We start from the raw sequence: 18,132 nt of genomic DNA, 5'->3' as shown, positions 1-18,132 counted from the left end.
ATTGGGATTTGACGACGTCCATCTTGCCATTTTATTCCTAAAAACTGGATCTCTCGTGCAGGTCCTTTGACTTTATTTTGTTTTATTGCAAATCCAGCATTCAGAAGGATTTGGACTATTTTCTTCCCTTTCTCAAAAACTTCTTCTGCAGTGTCACCCCACACAATGATGTCATCAGTGTACTGCAGGTGTTATATATTGTATATGTATATTCCCTGTTACCCGACGCTTAATTCCCCCCCTATTTCCTCATTGGCTGAGTACTACAGCTTCACAAAGTACTCGATACTTATTACTGTAACATATATGTACAATTTAATTTGACAAACCGTTAATTTCACCTTTTCCTTTTTTTTTCCTTCTTCTCTCATTACTAGAGGGCCCGTGATTTTTGTTTTTGATGATTTCGTACTGCTCATCCTGTTTTTCTTAGCTACCCTCCTTATTTTGGGACAGTGGGACCTTCCCCTTATCTGCTTAACGTACTCCACACTGCTATGCTGCACAATCATTTTTGAATACACAAGGTTAGTGGAATTCTCCACTGCAAAAACACCTTCTATTGCAAAAACACAACTTTGTTTCTCACAATTCCCCCCTCTTCTTTTCTTACTCTTACTGTTGTTTTTCACATACCCCACTCTTGAGTTTTTCCAACATTAAGGTGCAGTATTCTTCGAATGTCATGGGGGATGACAGATATACAATGCCATTATTATTGTAATACCAACAAATAGTTGTTTGAGCCAATTCCATTCAGGTAACCACGAAGTTAGTTTCTCCCAAATGTTTCTAAATCCCCAGGAAGTGTCATCTTGAGCCACTCTATGTAGGATCTTGTTGTGTTTTTTTTTTTCCCAAATATTTTTGAGATCAGTCAAATTTGTCCCATTTGATCTAGATATATACAGCAACTAGCACTAATTACAGTGCACACTCCTTCTTGTGAGGTTATTAATAAATTTAATACCGTTTGATTCTAGAGTACTATTTTTGCAAATTTATCTCCTTTTTCTTTCATCCAGACTGTTACCTATTACTAACAAGCTAGAGAAGTGAGAAACAAAGGAAAGAAACCAAAAGCACCTTCCCCCCATCCACCTTCTTCCACCTCCTCCCCCCAAGCAGCGCAGGGGAATGGGGGAATGGGGGTTATGGTCAGTCTATAGCGCTTCTTCGCCGCCGCTCCTTCTTGGTAACTCTTGTCCCCTGTGCTGTGGGGTCCCTCCCACGGGATGCAGTCCTTGCTGAACTGATCCTGCGTGGGCTTCCCACAGGCAGCAGCTCTTCAAGAACTGCTCCAAATATGGGTCCATACCACGGGGTCCATCCATCAGGAGCACACTGCTCCAGCCTGGGTCCCCCACGGGCAGCAGCTCCTGCCAGGTCACCTGCTCCTGCGTGGTCTCCTCTCCACGGGCTACAGGTCCGGCCCAGAATCTGCTCTGGCAGGGGTCCTCCACAGGCCGCAGCCTCTGTCGGTGCAGGTCCACCTGCTCCACCGTGGTCTCCTCCACGGGCTGCAGCATGGAAACCTGCTCCACCGTGGTACTCCATGGGCTGCAGGGGGACAGCCTGCTTCACCATGGTCCTTACCACAGGCCGCAGGGGACTTCTGCTCCGGCGCCTGGAGCACCTCTCCCCCTCCTTCTTCACTGACCTTGGTGCCTGCAAGGCTGTTTCTCCCTCCTCTCACTCTCCCAGCTGCTGTGTGGCGCAGCATTTTTTTTTCCCTTGTCTTAAATATGCTCTCACAGAGGTGCAAAGAATATCGCATATTGCCCCGGCTCTGGCCAGTGGCGGGGCCCTTATCTCACATGGGGCAGCTTCTGGATTCTTCTCACAGAAGCCACCCCTATGGCCCCCCTGCTACCAAAACCTTGCCACTTAAACCCACTACATAAGTGCAGATATCTAGGGAAGGAAATAGGACTCTATAAGGATATGTAAGGCTTCTGTATAAACTTCAGAAGGTGCTACTGGTGAAATGAATAAGACTGTTTCCATTTAGTACATGGGTAAGAGCAGAACTTGAGCAGAAATGAATGAGTATGACGAAAAGATATGTAATTTTAAATGATAAATTAGTGCTTCTAGAACTTAATTAAAACAGTGATTTGTGTTAGGAGAGAAAAAATCCCATCTGCTCTTTAAATGGTTTCCAGTAACACAAATGAGACTTTGCTATTTATTAATGTCCCTTTAAATTACTGTCCTTCTAAAAAAAGATGTGAGCTTGTGTGAGTCAGCACAGGTAGGCAGCAGGAACAACCACAGACTCACGGCTAAAACGCAAAGAGTAGATTTATTCTTGTTACCTCACCAATGAGGGAATCCCTGGCGCAACACCTGAGAGGAAGCACACAGGTGGAGGCACGCAAGCAGGGATGCAGGAAATGCTAACAGGGTCCATGCTAGGAGATCACCAGCCTGCTGGTTTCACCTGTTTTTGTCAAGGGTTCATGCACACGCTGTTTTTACCACCATGCTGTGATCCTCAATGTTCTTCTTTGATCATCTCTGTACCAAGGCCAGGAGCTCAAGTGCATCTGATAGGGTGCCTCTGAGTCTACCAAACACTACCCATTTTATCTATGCACAGATGTGCTGCTTGCCAAGCACACAGAACATAAACAGCAGCAGACATAATTTAAATGTTTTTCTACATTGCTGCTCTCCAGACTGCGCATTCTCAGCTGCAAGGTCACTTGAGCCTATTTACAATCCTCCTCACCAGTCTTTTGTTTTTAAACCATTCCTCCCAACAGGACTACTGCATATCTTAGTAATATGTCCACTGTGCTCATGGTGCAGAGGTACAGTAACTAGGTTTGCACATTAGATATTACAGTAGAGGCTTTCCAAAGGAATGCAACAAGACAATTGCATGAACGGGTCCCCTACAAATTTATTCTCTTAAAATTCTCCTGTTTTCATGAATACCACTATAACATATAATGATCTTTCTCGTACCTTTCTTTTTTCCCAAATAAAGTCACAAAATAAAAATAAAACCTATGTTTTTGGTGGTGATACCAGTGTATAGTTAACTCTGTTTTGTGTGAAAGAAATAAAATATGTACTTTGAGGAAAAGGCAAGATGACCCAGGCCTTGGAGATGTCTAAAGGATGATTAACTGAGGCACTGCTAACCAGGAAGACAATTATGTTGACATTCTTGAGGGAAACATTCTGAATTATGTCTTTGAATCAATCATCAATCAACCTGTCATGAATAGTTGGCTGAAAAACAAAGATTAGGAGCATTCTAATGTGATGTCTCTGTGAACTATCCTCATTATAATAGTAAAAATCATGCCCCTGGGCTGGGACACCCCAGCCCAACAAGGGACCATTCCTTTCTGAGGATGCGCAGAATGATTCTGTCATGTCAGCATTATGCTAATTATGTAACCAATCGGAGGCTAGGGGATTGTACAAACATGTAAATGTATTGATAAGGAACTGTATAAAGAGTGGTGCAGAAAATCCTTAGGTGTGCCAGCTTTGTGAGAAACCACCTGGTACCCAGACTTCTGCAACTCTGAAATAAACAATATCTCAATCTAGTGTGTGGATTGGCTTATTGCACACTGGCTAACAAATCCAAACTTTTTATTGGACAACAATTTTTGGTGACACAGATGGGACAGCCTTAGAGCCTTTCCCAGATCGTCTTGCTGGCTGCCAGTGGGGAGAAGGGATTTGCAGGACTCCAGCGTGCACCGACCATTTTGATCGGGGACTCCCGGGATCCTCTCCCTGTCCGGAAGCAGTAAGCGACTCAGTGGTGCAATGCCAAATGTGGGTGAGGTATTATTTTTGGTTAAGGTTGTAAAGGGGGGTTAGGAGGCTTTGTTAAAGAGTTTTGGTTTGGGCCAGCATTTGTAATAAATAATTTCATGCATGTAGATGGTGACATCCAGAGTGTATGAAGTTGTGGGTCAGTTGTAATATTGTTAAGTAGTTTCATACACATAGATGGCAGCGACCAGAGTTGTGGGTATAGACCATTTCGTGTGGTAAAATGGGGACTAGTCCTTCCTCAGAACCAACTCCTTGTTCACCTTTAGGATGCATCCCTAAGAACTGGAATAAGTTTGGTGGGGATCCCCTAAATAAAGGAAAACTGAAGCAATATTGCATGCAGTGGTGGACTAAATACAAATTAGATGATAGGGAAAAATGACTGAGATTGGGTACTTTGCATTATAATACTATTTTATAACTGATGTTATTTTGTCAAAACAGGCAAATGGGATAAATAGGTAATTAAGCACCTTATTTAGATTTTTTTTTCTTTATGGGATGATCATGAGACTAGGAAAAATGTAAACTGTTAATCAATGATGGTAATGTAATGATGATGATGTCTGATAAAGAGATTAAGCATCTATCTAGGTGTTGCTCAGCATGTAGTATCGGAAAGAGGTGTTTGAAACAAGGTGAAGAGGAAGAGGATGTACAGCTTTTGGTATCCAATGAAAGAGATTCAGATCGAGGAAGCATTGTAGATGAAAGGCAAGGGAGTGAAGACTTTAGGGGAGTGGTAGGATTTAGTCCAATTGCAGGGAGAATTGAGGGCACAAAATCCGGTAGCATTTCAGGCCCCACTTCGGGAAGCAGTATGACCCCAGGGATTAATGTTTTTTGTAAAAGTACCATTATAAATTGGAAAGAGTCAGCCGCGTCCTACAGAGAAAATCCTGAGAAGGTCATTTCAAATGACTGTACTTAATCACAATCCTGACTGGAAGACATGCAGGTTTTGTTAAATGTTGAAAGAGAGACAGTTGGTGTTAGAGAAGGCTAATGAGGAAAATAGGAAGATTAATGTAAGGGAAGGGCTGGAGAGGTTCATGCCAGAGCAAGAACCTCCTTGGGATCCAAATATAGATGGAGGTAAAACGCTTGTAAAACCATATCAGCAGTTAATTTTGTATGGGATTGTGGAAAACACTCTGTGGCCAATAACATAGGCTCAGGCGAGGATCTCAGTGAAGTAGCATTTTTATTCACAATTGCAATGGCGGGTGTCCTGCAAGCAGGAGCGTGCCTTTTAATTACATAGCACAGTTTATATACTTTCTCTCTCAATGAGTGGGACCCTCCCCTGTTTCCCCATTGACTGGGTACTCCAGATTCACAACCTATCCGACGCTTCACAGATAATACATGGCTTTCAGTTGCCAGCCTGTTATTTTTCAATTTTCTTGTGACTTTTTACTCTATGAGGTGGCAATATTCCTTCCCTTATCTGACTTGAGTTGACACTGTGATTTTCGCTTAATTGCACTAAGGAGTCTTGTTGTCTGCATTTTACAAGGTTGTCTGGTAAGCTTTCTTATCACTGCAAGCATATCTCAATACCACATTCCTTCCTCCTAAACAATGTAACATCTCTTTACAAAAACACAAAAACACTCTTTCTTACAGGATTAAGCATGGGTACTGAAGCCTAAGAATATTTCTAAATTATATCAAGTAACTCAGGGTCCTGATGAGCACCAGTCAGCATTTTATGAAAGATTATGCGAAGTAGCTAGGAAATGGATGGACTTAAATCCTGTTGAGGCAAATAAAGTAACATTTAATATGCTGTTTATAGGACAATCAGCCCCCGATATCCATTAGAAGTTGCAGAGAGGAGATGGAGTTTCAGGAATGTCTATTTCCTAATTAATTGAGATGAGATGAAGTAGAAAGGGAGAAAAGACAAAAAGAGAAACAGAAGAATGCAAAAATGCAGGAAAGTTTGCTTGCAACAGCTATGGTTCAAACCCAAACATCATCAAGTGGTAAAGGATTTCAAAAAGGAGGAAGAGGCAGGTTGATGGGAAATCGAAGCAGAGGAAGAGGACAAGGGATAATATATATATAATATATAATATCTACCCCTTGCCCATCTGACTCATTGGGATTAAATCAGAGCACATCTTGTCAGGAGGAGGGGCATTGAAGGAATGAATGCCCAAAACTGAACCAATCCAGAGAGACAAAATTAACAAGTGTTCCTGATGAGGACTTGTTAATGATTGGTACGGAAGAATCAGATTGAAGGGAACCGGGGTCAGAATTATCCAGTATCCCAGCAGAGCCCCTGGTTCCAGTAAAGCCAGGGAATGAGATTACAGTTTTTTTTAGTAGATACAGCAAACACTTATTTGGTAGTAAACATTTGCAAGGGACCATTGAGTAAATTCTCTATGTCAGTGATTGGGGCCATGGGAAAGTGAGAGGTTAAACCCTTCTTGCAACCAATTAAATGTGAAATTAAGAAATGAGTTTTGACTCATGAATTTTTATACTTGCTGCAATGTCCCCTTCCTCTGTTTAGGGCGAGACCTATTAAATAAACCAGGTGCCCAAATAACCTTCGAGAAAGGAAAAATCCAAGTACATATTCCAGACAACAGAGGGGTGGGAGGAAAAAAGAGGTCAATTAGTGTTTCAGTGTCTCTTTGGATTTCCTCCTGTGGTTATCCATAACAAATCCACACACCCCGCAACAAATTGATGATCAGCTTATCTATTCTGCTTTTTGTGTAAAACATCTAAGGGCAGATGAAATGCTCGGATTTTCAAGCCCTTTTTCCCATTGGCAGAAACTAGTTCTGAGAAAATATTCAAAAAAAAAAATAGAAAAACCCTAGAAAACCCTAGAAATAGTGTTCTGAGAAAATTTTATCAGAGTACTAACTTCTGAATATATTTTTTTCTAAGATATATGGTTCAATACATCTTTCTTATTATGTGTAATATTCTCATATTCAACGTTTACTGTCAGCTTAATCTTTCATGAATAAAATCATAGTGAAGAAAATTTGATAATATTTTTGGCTCTCTGCAAGGGTTAACAAATTAATTCTTCTGTATTTATACTGTAAATTAGAATTCAAATTGCTGTTTCTGTCATTGTTCATGACAACATTCACTATTTCATAGCAAATCATTCCGAGTATCTAGAAGTAGCCTAGTTATTTTTTATGTGAATTTATTTTTTAAAATAACACCTTAAATAATAACTATGAAGAAAAGAATATATTCAGAGCTTAGTGATATTCAGTAATTTGATAAACTGCACAGAGTCTATTGGTGTCTTCCCCTAGAATGAATCATGGTAGCCTTAGGTTATTTTATCAGTGACTAACTCTGACCAAGTAGGTCATCCTTGTGCTTGGAAGTAATCAAATACACAAAAACTTCATTTCCTACAGCAGACATCTAGCCTGGGGAGAGCCCAAACTGCCTGGTGCACTAAATTTGCGTGCAACTGCTGGATCCAAACAAATTTTTTTTTTTGAAGCATCTTTTATGAAAGTTAACTAAAACCTCCAGTGCACTGCTGCTTTATGGTTGAAAACCACCATTAAGCAATAGCAGAAGAGTTGTTGTAGTTAAAAAGTCATTACAGTTTTATTGCAGTTTCAGATTATTTGCTAACTGACTTGGATGCATTTCACGTACTGTAGGCTTAATAACTTTATCAGAACTTTCTGCCTGGATGAAGGAATTTCAGGTGCCAGACATCACACTAGATGATCATAGCTCTCCCTTCTGATAACAATATCCGGAGAGATTTTTTTTAATCAGTCAGTGTGAGTTTGTTTCTTTTAGCTCCAAAGAGTGCGATTTATCCTCCTACCATTTTGTAACTGATAATGATCTCTGCTAAATGAGTTAACTGTCACTTAAGAGATTCATGTTTCTCTATCCATGTGTCTGTGTTGACACTACAGAGTAAATATCAAGAAAAAGATATTTTCAGATAAAATTATATTGGTTTATATTTCTTAGACATTTTATCATATTATTTGTCTTTACCCAGAATTTAATAATTAAAAATTCTGAATTGTTGGTAGTTCCATGTGTGAAATCCAAGCAAATTTATATGAAAATCATAATGATTATGCTGTCCTTTTGTACTATTTACTGGAAGCTATGAAAATGTCCATTTTCTTCCCTCTTTTATGCCAATATTGCTCTTTTTTCTGTTGCACTTCTTCCTATCCCACATCCTACTTCTTTTCCCAAGTCTTCCCTTCTCTTCTCCTCAGTAGTATAATGGTGTCACTGTCTTGCATTCCTGTTGTTTCTCCCTGTCTTTAGTTATCTTAACGATTTGGACCGCATAGCAGATTCAACCTACCTGCCAACTCAGCAAGATGTGCTTAGAGTTCGAGTCCCAACAACAGGGATCATTGAATATCCATTCGACTTACAAAGCGTCATTTTCAGGTAGAAAAAAGTAGACAGATGCTTTGTTTCTTTTTATTCTTTTCCTTTTATATTAGTAATACCATGTACAGGGTATTGGTTAAAAGTACAAATTATTCTATGTTTAAAGTTTGAGATAATTTTATGTAATTTTATGTTTTTGTCCATATATGAAGGGCAGCTATCATTAAAGATGTCAAGAGGATGAGAGACAAATAGACTTTTTCTGAAGTGAATTACTGACAGAAAAACTGGAAGTAATTTTTCAGTAGAATGAGTATAGCTGTTTCATTATGAATAATAATAAGAAAATGCAATCACATTTCCTTCTGATTCATGTAAATTATGAAATGTGAAGGTACCACTTCTGTACTTGATTTTTAGAGAGAAGTGATATTTTGTGAGTTTACTACCGCTCCAACAAATGATTTTCCCCACAGCTCATTCTGAGTGCAAAAACAGTTGCTTAAAGAATAACTATCAATTACAATTGCAATTAAGACACCCGAGTGTCTAGTTACATTGAGATGCCTAATGAATTAGGAGTACACTCTGCAGGCAAATTTCAGTTTTTATTTTGGCTATTAAGTTTAGTAAATACATTGTATTCAGTTTATGCTCTTAAAATTAGGTAGCTGTAATAAGCTGGGCAACTTTAATCCTAACCCATAAGCTCTCAGTCAGCTCCTCCCTCATCCATCTCCAGGCAGAGCTCCATGCACTCTAGCTCACATAGAAAACAAGACCCCCCTCCTCATCTCCCCAGCCTGTCCTTCCTAAAAAGCCTGTATACTTTCATTGCAACATTTCAGTCATGGGAATTATCCCACCGTGTCCATGATCCCAGAAAGATTGTAGCCCTGCAACTGTATGCACTTCTCTAACTCATCTTGTTTATTTCCCATCCTACATGCATACATGTATACAGGCAATTTAGAGACGCACCCCAACATGTTGGATGTGGGGGACTTATCCATAATGGTGCCTTGTAGACACATCCTTGCTTACCTGCAAGTGCTGGAGGTGACCCTGCTTAACCCCCATTTTGTTGATTTTGCAATTCCTCCCTTTCACATTACCCCATGCCCTTTGTTCAGCAGCCCTGTCTATGAGTCCCTCACAGGACTGCTGGTTACTCTCTCCCTCCCCCCCCTTTGTTCCTCCCCTGGGGAGGAACAAACTCATGCACCAGTATATCCTGGGAGCCACACAGAGTCTATTGCTGCTTTTCTGTCAAGCTGCTTGACAGAAAATGACCTAGGGGATTCTGGTGGACACCAAGTTGAACATGAGCCAGCAATGTGCCCTTGCCACAAAGAAGAAATCCTGGGCTGCATTAGGCAAAGTACTGCCAACAGGTCAAGAGAGGTGATCCTTTCCCTCTATTCAGCATTGGTGAGGCTGCATCTCTGTTTGGTTCTGGGCTCCCCATTAGAAGAGAGACATGGAGCTACTGGAAAGAGTTCAACGAAGGGCCATGAAGATGATCAAGGGACTGGAGTATCTTTCCTAGGAGGAAAGGCTAAGAGAGTTGGGACTGTTCAGCCTAGAGAAGGCTCAGATAGGATCTCATCAATGTCTATAAATACTTGAAAGGAGGCTGCAATGAAGACAGATCCAGGCTCTTTTCATTGGTGCCCAGTGTCAGAACAAGAGGCAATGGGCACAAACTTCTTTACTGTGCGGGTGACTGAGCACTTGAAGAGGTTGCCCAGAGAGGTTGTGGAGTCTCCCTCTTTGGAGATCTTCAAAAGCTGTCTGGACTTGGTCCTGGGCAAGTGGTCCTGCTTGAGCCAGGCAGGTTGGACCAGATGACCTCCAGAGGTCCCTTCCAACCTGAACAATTCTACAATTCTGTGAAATATTAATGGAATTATTATTTTTTTAAGAAAAACAAACCAAACTGTGTTTTCATCTAAATTCTTGAATTCAATGTTCCATATGTGACTGTATGTTTATCTGCTAAGGTATTTGTAGAATTTATGTGGTCATTGTTAATTTTGCAGAATGGTGGATGTAGGAGGCCAACGATCAGAAAGAAGAAAATGGATACATTGCTTTGAAAATGTCACATCTATCATGTTCCTAGTAGCCCTTAGTGAATATGATCAAGTGCTTGTGGAGTCAGACAATGAGGTAAGAAAACATCAGCATAAACGACCAGCTTTGAAGAAAAAATAATTCCACTAAAAATTATTTTAAATTTTATTTAAAATTTGGTTAAAACACAAGTTTTTGGAAAGCTTCAGTAGAAATGTGTGTGTTTTTACATAATTATTTGGAGATTAAAATTGTTGGACTAGTAAAGTATACTGATTGAACAGTTTGTGCTAAACATCAAAATTCAAATTTGTTAGTTCTTCTAAGACATTTTCAAAGCAGACTGGCTTGTCAAGGCCCATCTGTTTTCCAAATGTCTACCAGCAGTTGTATGCAACTGCATGTAATAGAATGAGAAGTTCTACAGGGATCAAGAGGGTAAGCCTCAAATAATATGACACAAACCGATCTCCTCAATGGAGAGTCAGTGCAACCTATCTATTTTGTGTTAAAGTGGATTGGAATTGACCGTAGAGAGATGTTCTTACTGTAGCTAATTGTACAGTTAATGTTGTGTAGCAGAGCCATAAAAATCTGCAGTGGGAATGAAAACAATTCATAAGTTATTTGACCCTATGGGTTCACAATCCTAGGGTTTTATGATCCTAAAGTACTAAACTTCATTATATTGACTTAAAGTATAAGATTTATATTCACTTATATTTTCTAATTGTATTGTTATTTCAAAGAATAACAGAAGTAAGAAGTTAGTGATGTTTGAATTAAGCAGGCAAAATGTAGTAGTGCCCAATGTTTTGTATACAGTTTACAGAGTAGGAAGCTTATTTAATACTTGGATTTTTTTTCCTTCATGAAGACTATTCCAGTTATTCAGCAAACTTCTTTTTATTTTTGTATTCCTCTAATGTCGCAGGTATCAGAAATTTTTTATTTCTTTTCCTAAGACATACATCTTTGATGTGTTGTTAATTATTTTTCTCAGCATAATGATCTAACAGAATGACGCTAACAGTATTGTGCTTTTAACTAGAACCCAAGTATAGAACATAGGGTGGAATATGAATGTCACAAGAAAAATAGTAGTGCAAATAGCCTGCAGCATAAAATACATCCTGCTTTGTGGGGTAGGGAAAGCATTTATACTCTTCTAGAGATTAATTTAAGACTGTAATGTGTGCTATAAATAGGCTCCTAGTCTTTGAACATTTTGGTTTATGGTAAATGTAAATCATTGAAATAGTCTTTTGAGGAGGAGATAACAGAAACCTCACTTTCACAATTTTGCATATATGTTAGTGTGTTAAATTATTTCTTACTGTGGTGGGTTAACCTTGGCTGGTAGCCAGGTGCTCATCAAGCTTCTCTCTCACTCCCCCTGCTCAGCAAGACAGGGGAGAAAAATAAGATGAAAAGGCTTGTGGGTTGAGATAAGGACAGGGAGCTCACTCAGGAATTATTGTCGTGGGCAAAACAGACTCGACTTGGTGAAGATTCATTTAATTTATTGCCAGTTAATAGTAGAATAGGATAGTGAGAACTAAAAAAAACCCAAACTAACTAAAAACACCTACCCACCACCCACCACCCTTCTTCCCAGGCTAAAATTCACCCCCGATTCTTCTACCTCCTCCCCCTCAATTTGCATGGGGGGTAGAGAATGGGGGTTGCGGCAGTTCATAACAGTACATCTCTGCAGCTCCTTCCTCTCCACACTCTTCCCCTGCTCCAGTGTGGGGTCCCTCCCACTGGACACAGTCCTTCAGGAAGTGCTCCAACATGGATCCTTCCTGTGGGATGCAGTTCTTCAAGAACTGCTCCAGCATGGGTCCATACCATGGAGTACAGTTCTTCAGGAATGGACTACTCCAGCGTGGGTCCCCTACAGAGCTACCGTTCCTGCCATGAGCCCACTCTTTAATTGAACTTTCCAGAGGCTTCAGTTTCCTTCAGGGCATATCCACCTGCTCTGGCATGGGGTCCGCCACAGACTGCACTTTGGACATCTGCTCCGCTGTGGTCCTCCATGGTCTTCAGGGGGACAACCTGCTTAACCATGGTCTTCTCCATGGGTTGCAGGGGAATCTCTGCTTCAGCGTCTTGAGCACCTCCTCCCCTTGCTTCTTCACTGACCTTGGTGTCTTGAGAGTTTTCTCTCACATCTTTTCTTACTCTTCTCTCTCACAGCTGCTGCACAGCATTTTTTTCCCCTTTCTTAAATATGTCAACACAAAAGCACAACCAGCATCACTCATTGTCTAAGCTTTGGCCAGTGGTGGGTCCCTTTTGGAGATGGCTGGAACTGGCTGTGTCAGACATAGCGGCAGCTCCTGGTCTCACAGATGACATCTTTGCAGCCTCTTCCACGCACACCCCCCCCCCCCGCCCCCTGCTCCTGCTACCAAAACCTTCCCACATAAACCCAATACAATAACTTAGACGTTCTTTAGAAGCTGGAACAATATCTTCCTGGGCTTTCCAAGTATACAATCTTGCCCTGTGTTCTCATCAGCTACAACTGTTCACATGTTGCAAACTGAATGGAATATATGGACTGAACACTTCCCTTCTGTCCTGGGCTCTACTACCACTTTAAAATGACTGAAGTGATACTTTTCAATGATTTTTTTTTCAACTCTTATAAAAAAGATCTTACTCATAAAGCTCTCCTGATTTCTTAAGTTTTCACTTTCAAAATGTTTTGTGGAGGTAAAAGCTCTAAAACTCTTCTTTCTCTCGAAGATGGTTCTTCTACCTCACTGATAAACTATTTAAGTTTCTTAATAACAACAGTGAAAAACTTTTGAACCTTTTTGTCTTTCAGTTTGAAATGTTCATAACTTAATTCAAACCATTTTTTTTCTAAGTGTCCTGGTTTCAGTTAGGACAGAGTTAATTTTCCTCCTAGTAGCTGGTAGGGTGCTATGTTTTGGATTAGGATGAGAAGAGAGCTGATAACATGCTGATGTTTTAATTGTTGCAGAGCAGTGCTTACACCAGGCCAAGGACTTTTCAGCTTCTCGCTCTGTCCTGCCAGCGAGCAGGCTAGGGGTGCAGCAGGAGCTGGGAGGGGACAGACCCAGGACAGCTGACCCAAACTGGCCAAAGGGGTATTCCATACCATCTGACGTCATGCTAAACAATATATAGGGGTGGCTAGCCGGGGTGGGGGGGCCGGCTGCTCAGGGATAGGCTGGGCATCGGTCAGCGGGTGGTGAGCAATTGCATTGTGCATCATTGTTTCGTACACATTATTATTAATACTATTATCATTATTATTATTATTGTTATTATTATTATTTTCCTGTCTTAATAAACTGTCTTTATCTCAACTCACAGGTTTCACTTTCCCGTTTCTCTCCCCCATCCCAGAGAGGGAGGGGGAGGGTGAGTGAACGGCTGTGTGGTGTTTAGCTGCCGGCCGGGTTAAACCACAACAGTAAGTCATACATACAGCAAAGCCTTTGACACGGTCTCTCACCATATTCTCCAGGAGAAACTGGAAGCTCATGGCTTGGACAGGTACACTCTTTGCTGGGTTAAAAACTGTTTGGATGGCCGGGCCCAGAGAGTGGTGGTGAATGGAGTGAAATCCAGCTGGAGACCGATCACGAATGGTGTTCCCCAGAGGTCGGTGTTGGGGCCCATCCTCTTTAATATCTTTACTGATGATTTGGGTGAGGAAATTGAGTTTACCCTCAGTAAGTTGGCAGGCGACACCAAGTTGGGGGGAAGTGTCGATCTGCGGGAGGGTAGGAAGGCCCTACAGAGGGACCTGGACAGGATGGGTTGATGGGCAGAGGCCAATGGGATGAGGTTCAACAAGACTAAGTGCCAGGTCCTGCGCTTCGGTCACAATAACCCCATGCAGCGCTACAGGCTTGGGGCAGAGTGGCTGGAAAGCTGTGCAGAGGAGATCACAGGGAGATCACTCAATAATTATTGTCACGGGCAAAACAGACTCACCATAGGAAGATTAATTTTTATTTTTTTTTTGCCTCTTACTAACAAGCTATAGGAGTGAGAAACAAAGAAAACAAACTAAAAGCACCTTCCCACTATCGACCCTCTTCCACCTCTTCCCCCCAAGCAGCACAGGGGAATGGGGGAATGGGGGTTGCTGCCGTTCTATAGCTTCTCCTCTACCGCTCCTTCACAGTCACTCTCTTCCCTTTCGCCAGCATAGGGTCCCTACCATGGGATGCAGTCCTTCTCAAACTGATTCTACGTGGGCTTCCCACAGGCAGCAGCTCTTCAAGAACTGCTCCAAATATGGGTTCATAACACGGGGTCTATCCAGGAGCACACTGCTCCAACCTGGGTCCCCCACAGGCAGCGTCTCCTGCCAGATCACCTGCTCCTGTGTGGGCTCCTCTCCATGGGCTACAGGTCTGACCCGAAGTCTGCTCTGGTAGGGGATCTCCATAGGCCGCAGCCTCCTTCAGGTCAGATCCACCTGCTCCACCGTGGTCTCCTCCACGGGCTGCAGCGTGGAACCCTGCTCTACCGTGGTACACCATGGGCTGCAGGAGGACAGCCTGCTTCACCATGGTCCTCTCCACAGGCCACAGGGGATCTTCTGCTCTGGTGCCTGGAGCACCTTCTCCCCCTCCTTCTTCATTGACCTTGGTGTCTGCAAGACTGTTCATCACTCCTCACTCTCCCAGCTGCTGTTCTGCAGCAGTTTTTTCCCTTTCTCAAATATGGTCTCGCAGAGGTACAAACAACATCACTTATTTGCTCAGATCTGGCCAGCGGCAGGGCCCTTTGGAGTATGCTGAAACTGGCCCTTATCTAACATGTGGCAGCTTCTGGATTCTTCTCACAGAAGCCACCCCTACAGCCCCCCACTACCAAAACCTTGCCATGTATACTCACTACACACTGTACTCTGCTCTGGTGAGGCCGCACCTTGAGTACTGTGTTCAGTTTTGGGCCCGTCACTAAAAAAAAAAAGACACTGAGGCCCTGGAACATGTCCAGAGAAGGGCTACAAAGCTGGTGAAGGGTCTGGAACACAAGTCCTATGAGGAGCAGCTGAGGGAACTGGGGTTGTTTAGTTTGGAGGAGAGGAGGCTCAAGGGAGACCTTGTTGCTCTCTACAACTACCTGAAAGGCCTCTTCTCACAGTTAACTAGTGATAGGACAGGAGGGAATGACCTCACGTTGCTCCAGGGGAGGTTTAGGTTGGAAATTAGGAGAAATTTCTTCTCAGAAAGAGTAGTCAGGCATTGGAACAGGTTGCCCAGGGAGGTGGTGGAGTCACCATCCTTGGGGGTGTTTAAGGAAAGGCTGGACGTGGTTCTTAGGGACATGGTTTAGTGGGTGATATTGGTGGTAGGGTAATGGTTGGACCAGATGATCTTGGAGGTCTTTTCCAACCTTAATGATTCTATGATTTTATACAAAACCTTGGGGCACATACTAGCAGCCTTACCTCTGGGGTGGATCGAGTCTTTCTTGGAGCTAAGCACCAATCTGGGCAACTTAGTTTTGGCTTTCAGTAAGCTGTAGCCTCTCTATATAGTTTTGGGTTTTTTTTGGTATACCAGAACACTGCTTTATTCCCATCCTTTTCCCTTCTCCAGTCCCATAAATCATGAATGCATTTATTCCACATAAAGAAAAGTGTATTTTTCTCTGAACGTGGGTGTGACAAATATAACATTTGTGTTATTTCTCACCTGAAATTAAACTATTTACAAGAAACATTGCTTTTATTCCTCACTGTGGTGTAACAGGTTCATTAGGAAAGACAATAACTGAACTTGAGTGCTTTGTTAATCAGTCAATGAATATTTTTCACTCTGTAAAATTCAAATAACTTTTAAATTGTGAAATGGTATTAAAATTTCAGCACGAAAGTGAGAGTGTGAATAAATGCCCGACTTTCTTCTTATGCACAGCATCAGCGTGATACTGTGGTAGAATCTAATCCTTCTTTGATCGTTATGCCTGTCTTCTTTTTAAGAAATGTGACTCAAAAACTTGCACTGTTCTGCTACTCCTCTTGCATTGCTTTCAATGGCCTGATTAAACAGTATGTTTTTTGTAAGATGGCCTACTTTCTTCTTCTAATTAGTCCACTTCATGATATCGCCTGTCTTATTCCTTGTACCTTGCTTTAACAAAGAAAACTATACTTTTAAATTATCTGTGCAATTATTTTCAGTTAACACATAGTTTCATTAATCTCATTTTCTTTTATAAATTTACACCTATAACAACTACTATTTGCCATTCAGCACATCTGTGTTTGTTTTATGAACGGTCATCAGTCTGAAACTATTAGAACTCTTAAGACTGAGGTTTGTATTTTCAAAATGTAGTGCATAATAGACTAGCTGCTGTAACTGGGTTTCTTCCCTTGTTTAGCTTACTCAAGAGAAATGAATTTGGATTATAAATCAGATGAGTCTACAGTAATTTGAGAGGTATCGCTAGTATATCTCAAGGGCTTTTTACTCACTGGATATGTGTAAGGTTGAGTTAAACACAATTTCTGACTTCATACACTTGGAGGAATTAAGTATTCAAAGTTCAGAGGAATGTACTATAACTACTCTCTAAGGGTATCATAGAATCATAGAACGGCTTGGGATGGAAGGGACCTTAAAGATCATCTAGTTTCAACCCCCCTGCCATGGACAGGGATGCAACCACTAGAGCAGGTTGCCCAGGGCCTTGTCCAACCTGGTCTTGAACACCTCCAGGGATGGGGCATCCACAACCTCTCTGGGCAACCTGTTCCACTGCCTCACCACCCTCTGAGGGAAGAACTTCCTCCTAACCTCTATTCTAAATCTCCCTTCTTTTAGATTAAAGCCATTTCCCCTTGTCCTGTCACTGTCTGCCTGAGCAAAAAGTTGTTCTCCATCTTTTTGAAGAGGGTGAAAAATGAGTGGAGAGCTTGTGGGTGAGAATTAAGGGGCAGGCTACTAAGGGTGACACTGTTGTGGGGGTCCCCTGCTGAATGAGGAGGGTGTCCTGGTAACGGGGGACGCTGAGAAGGCAGAGATACTGAATGCCTTCTTTGCTTTGGTCTTTGCTTCAAAGACTCCCCCCCGGGACTCCTGGACCCTGGAGGGAGGAAAAAGAGTCTGGGAAATGGAGACCTCCCCCCTGGTTGACGAGGGAGTGGTTCGGGAGCATCTGAGTGGGATCAATGAACACAAATCCACGGGCTCCGATGGGATGCATCCATGTGTGATGAGGGAGTTAGCGGAGGTGATCGCTGAACCGCTCTCTATCATCTTTGAAAGGTCCTGGAGAACAGGAGAGGTGCCTGAAGACTGGAGGATAGCCAGTGTCACTCCGGTCTTCAAGAAGGGAAAGGAGGAGGATCCGGGAAACTACAGGCCAGTCAGTCTCACCTCTGTCCCTGGAAAGGTGTTGGAACAGCTTGTTCTGGATGCCATCTCCAAGCAATTGGAAGAGAAGAATGTTATGAGGAGTAGTCAGCATGGATTCACCAAGGGGAAATCGTGCTTGACCAACCTCCTTGCCTTCTATGATGGCATCACCAGCTGGGTAGACGGGGGGATAGCAGTGGATGTCATCTACCTTGACTTTAGCAAGGCTTCTGATACTGTCTCCCACGATGTCCTGCTAGCAAAGCTGACAAAGTGTGGGATAGATGAGTGGACAGTAAGGTGGGTTGAGAACTGGCTGACTGGCTGAGCTCAGAGGGTGGTGATCGGCGGCACAGAGTCCGGCTGCAGCCCTGTGACTAGCGGTGTTCCCCAGGGGTCGGTGCTGGGTCCGGTCTTGTTCAACATCTTCATCGACATGCAGAGAAAGTCTTGGGGTCCTGGTGGATGACAGGTTGACCATGAGCAGTGTGCCCTGGTGGCCAAG

General features: G+C 42.3%; 1 protein-coding gene across 2 annotated transcripts in view; it reads left to right on the top strand.

Annotated features, from left to right (window-relative positions):
• LOC310888846 (guanine nucleotide-binding protein G(q) subunit alpha-like) overlaps window positions 1-18,132 on the top strand; it is a 185,032-nt gene that overhangs the window by 126,988 nt on the left and 39,912 nt on the right. For both annotated transcript variants that reach the window (XM_083852459.1, XM_083852460.1), the window contains 2 exons: window positions 8,110-8,238; window positions 10,224-10,353. In XM_083852459.1, the coding sequence (XP_083708585.1) occupies window positions 8,110-8,238; window positions 10,224-10,353 (259 nt within the window). The remainder of the gene's footprint in view (window positions 1-8,109; window positions 8,239-10,223; window positions 10,354-18,132) is intronic.

The sequence above is a fragment of the Anser anser genome, assembly GCF_964211835.1.
Source record: "Anser anser genome assembly, contig: SUPER_W_unloc_2, whole genome shotgun sequence".
Classification (NCBI taxonomy): Eukaryota; Metazoa; Chordata; class Aves; order Anseriformes; family Anatidae; genus Anser; species Anser anser.
This window is presented reverse-complemented; position numbering and strand designations above follow the sequence as displayed.